We start from the raw sequence: 3416 nt of genomic DNA, 5'->3' as shown, positions 1-3416 counted from the left end.
CCTGATTAGGAAATAGAAGTTGGTTGGAAACAGAGCCCAGAGGATTCTGGAGGCTGTAGTTCTGGCTGGGGCAGGACTCCACATGGGAAGTGCATTCTGCAGTAGGAAACTGCCTCCTGTTTTCTGCCTGTATGTCTGCCGAGTCTAGATACTTGAGCCATGACAGACATTCAGGTTTGGATGGGGCAGCCCCCTCTCAGCTATAGAAGGTGGACGTGGATGGAAGAGGATCTGCTCGCGGCAGGGCTCGACGATTTGGTCTCAGTTACAGATCAACATCGTCAGAAACTGGGGTGGACCAGAGACCCTTCTGCTGGCGTGCCTGGTCTGCTCTGTCTCCGCACTTGAGCAGGTGGTACCCCGTGGCATGGGGGAGGTTTAGCTTCATCCAAACTCCCTGTCCTCTCTCCTGCTTTGCGTGTGGGGCATTGTAGAGATGGAAGTAGAAAGAAGGCAAAACAGGATCGTCTTAAATCATCGGGGATTTCTGAGACGCGCCTGGTCTCAAAGCCTTTTGTTCCTTCTCCAGCCCTGGCTTCTCTGGACTCTGCTTCTGCAGTGGACGAGGCCCAAAGAGGACTGAGAGGTTCTAAACCATGGCCCAGGTAAGTTCACATTTCCCCTCCTTGAAATATTGTGGTTTTTTGTGAGGTTATTTTTATTATCGTGAGGTTATTTTTATTTTGTGAGGTTATTTTTATTAATTCGCGAGGTTATTTTTATTATCCCGGGGCTTCTGATGCTGGACCTGCTCCCCGGTTGTTCCTCGTGTCCTCATTTGCCTGCGTTCACCTATTTATAACCTCTGTGCTCAGACGGGGCGTTGACGGAGCAGTGAAGGGTGAAGTCAATTGTGGAAAATATTTGAACTTTCCTCGTTAGAGCCAAGATTTCATGACGCAGAGGTGATGGTCCTGTTAGACTCCACAGGCCCGAGTTTTGCAGGTTGATAAGATGGAATTTAGCGTTGCGTGTTCTGCATGTGCTGAGGTCTTATTCCTTGAGAGGCTTATTGGACTGGATAGGAGTGGGGTTGAGGCCTGCATGTGGAGATCTCAGGCATCTAGCCAGGGGGCCCTGGCGGAATGAACAACAGGACAGAGGTCAACTTCGTGGTTGAGGAGGTCGTGCTGGTCTCCAGTGGCATCAGTGTCATCGTGGATCATCCTGCATCAGCATCCTCTCACTCAGGACCGCGGCAGGTGTCCCTGGACATGGCGGCGGGAGCCAGTAGGAAGCGCCTCCAGATCCCTAATATGAAAGTAGCCTCATGGGATTGGGGAAGACCTTAGACATTTTGTCCAACCTGAATGCCTAAATACGAAAGAAGAATTAGTGTGATATATCCACAAGATCAACGATTAGCCAGCCAACAAATAATTTAACTAAAAACTTTGTCGTTTGTTACAAGGAAAATACTTCTGATATTATCTTGCATAATGATGAGCCTGAGTTTCAGTGAAATCAAATGTAAATCGAGTCCTGTTTTCTAAGATGACAGATTTTAGAGTACTTTTCAGGAAAAACAGTTCATTACTTCTTGTTTTTTTTATTCCGTGAAGGGAGGAGAGAATGGAACTCACGTTTATTCAAAATTTAAAATGCAAGCACATGATAGGCAAGGTGCTTATTTACATGATTTTATTTCACTGGGAAGCCTTGATTATTTTATTCATCCCTAGACCCTTGGATAATTATGTTATCCCGCTACATACAGGACACCGTATTCGTAGCAGCAGTTTTCTTTAAAAGCATATCACTACTCTACTTTAGAAGTACTAATTTCCTTATTTTACCCCACATGCCACAGGCTCGAACTCCAATTTACTTGTTTGCTTCGTTGCCTCTTTACTGAAAAGCAGTTTCCATCTTAAAAATACATTTCAAACAATGTTTATAATACACGGATCTGTCATTTCAGGTGTCCCTGGCGTTCAGGGACGTGGCCGTAGAATTCTCCCAGGAGGAGTGGGCGTGCCTGGACCCCGCCCAGAGGGCCTTGTACCGGGACGTCATGGCGGAGAACTACAGGACCCTGCTCTCCCTGGGTGAGGCTGACTGCACGCGACTAAACGATCTGTTTTCCGAAATATCAGTTTTCTCCGTTGTTGAATTTCAGAGCTCTTTTTGAAAAAAACCAACTGACTATCTTCCCCCTATTTGGAAGGAAATAGTTTGAGCATCACTGAGTTGGAAATGGGCACTTGCGCTAATAAGCGCCTTCATCTTCCCCACCCCTCAGTGACCTTCACTCCTCCCTCTGGCTCTTCGTGCTGTTGCCTGTTTTCTGCGATGGTGCCCAGACTGGTTTCTACAACATTTTCAGACAAGCCAGATTTCATATTATGTGTACGATCAGAATTCCTGTAACTGCTCTGTTGTCTGGCCCACCTGCAAAGAAATCAGCTGGTCTCAGGGTTCTGGTTTTCTTTGATCATCAAAAGAGCCTCTGTGGTTTATATACAGTGGGTTGGGTTAACAATATCCATTTAAAATTCAAGCAAACATTTCCTTTCCCAGAAGAGACGTAGTCTTCTTAATCTACTTTGTGTTTGAAAGTCTGTGAATTTTGCAATTTCCGTTGAAAGATGATCTGAAGAAGATCCTGGAAGCGTTTTAGGAAACAGTATTTTTCTTTTAATAAAATAACAAAAATACTATTATATATTAGGTATCCTTTTAAGTCTTTACACAGTTAATTCATTTAATTCTCTTAACGGCCCTATGAAGTTGTTATATTAGCCCTATTTTGCACCTGATAAATAAATGTACAACACATGGAAGGTAAGCAACTTTTCAAGGTCGCAGAGCTGGTAGGTGGCAGAGGATTCGAACCCAAGGCTGTAAGGCTCCAGAGTCTGTTCCCAGCCCTTCTCCATGTGCCTTTAACAGCAGAGCAGACCTTTTCCCTCTCCTGTCTGGTTGCTCCAGTCCTATGTTCATGGGTCCATTTAAGTGTCAATATCCTTTAATGGCCATTTTCATTGTATCAAGTACCATTTTGACCTACAGGTTAATATAAATATAACCAAGTCCAAATTGTTTGTCCTACATCATGTGGCTTATCTTCTTGCGAGCAGGACATTCCATTCCTAAGCCAGATGTGATTACTTTATTGGAGCAAGAGAAAGAGCCCTGGATGTTTGTGACGGAAGGAACAAGAATCTGGCACGCAGGTGAGTGATGGCCAGGCAGGCAGGGAAATGCCATCCCAAGTCATAGCACCCTGGCTCCGGGAGCGCCGCGCCCCTGAAGTGGTGTTCGGAAGGCTCCCTTCAAAGTCTCAGGACCTGTGGAGAAAAGGCCTGGGACCTGGGAAGACATTCAGATCCTCTCAACATGAGCTACCAAAGGAAATTCATTTGTACCTCGTTTCCCATGCTCCCCGTTTCTCTTCTATTTCCCTCCCCTCCCCC

General features: G+C 45.6%; 1 protein-coding gene across 1 annotated transcript in view; it reads left to right on the top strand.

Moving 5' to 3' along the window:
* Positions 1–3416, top strand: part of ZNF546 (zinc finger protein 546) — a 25136-nt gene that overhangs the window by 9220 nt on the left and 12500 nt on the right. The window contains exons 3-5 of the mRNA XM_023537908.1: positions 530–605; positions 1922–2048; positions 3081–3176. Coding sequence (XP_023393676.1) covers positions 597–605; positions 1922–2048; positions 3081–3176 — 232 coding nt within the window. The 5' untranslated portion in view covers positions 530–596. The remainder of the gene's footprint in view (positions 1–529; positions 606–1921; positions 2049–3080; positions 3177–3416) is intronic.

Source organism: Pteropus vampyrus, unplaced genomic scaffold (assembly GCF_000151845.1).
Source record: "Pteropus vampyrus isolate Shadow unplaced genomic scaffold, Pvam_2.0 Scaffold203, whole genome shotgun sequence".
NCBI lineage: Eukaryota > Metazoa > Chordata > Mammalia > Chiroptera > Pteropodidae > Pteropus > Pteropus vampyrus.
Note: the sequence above shows the minus strand (reverse complement) of the source record. Positions and strands in the feature narration are given on the sequence as shown.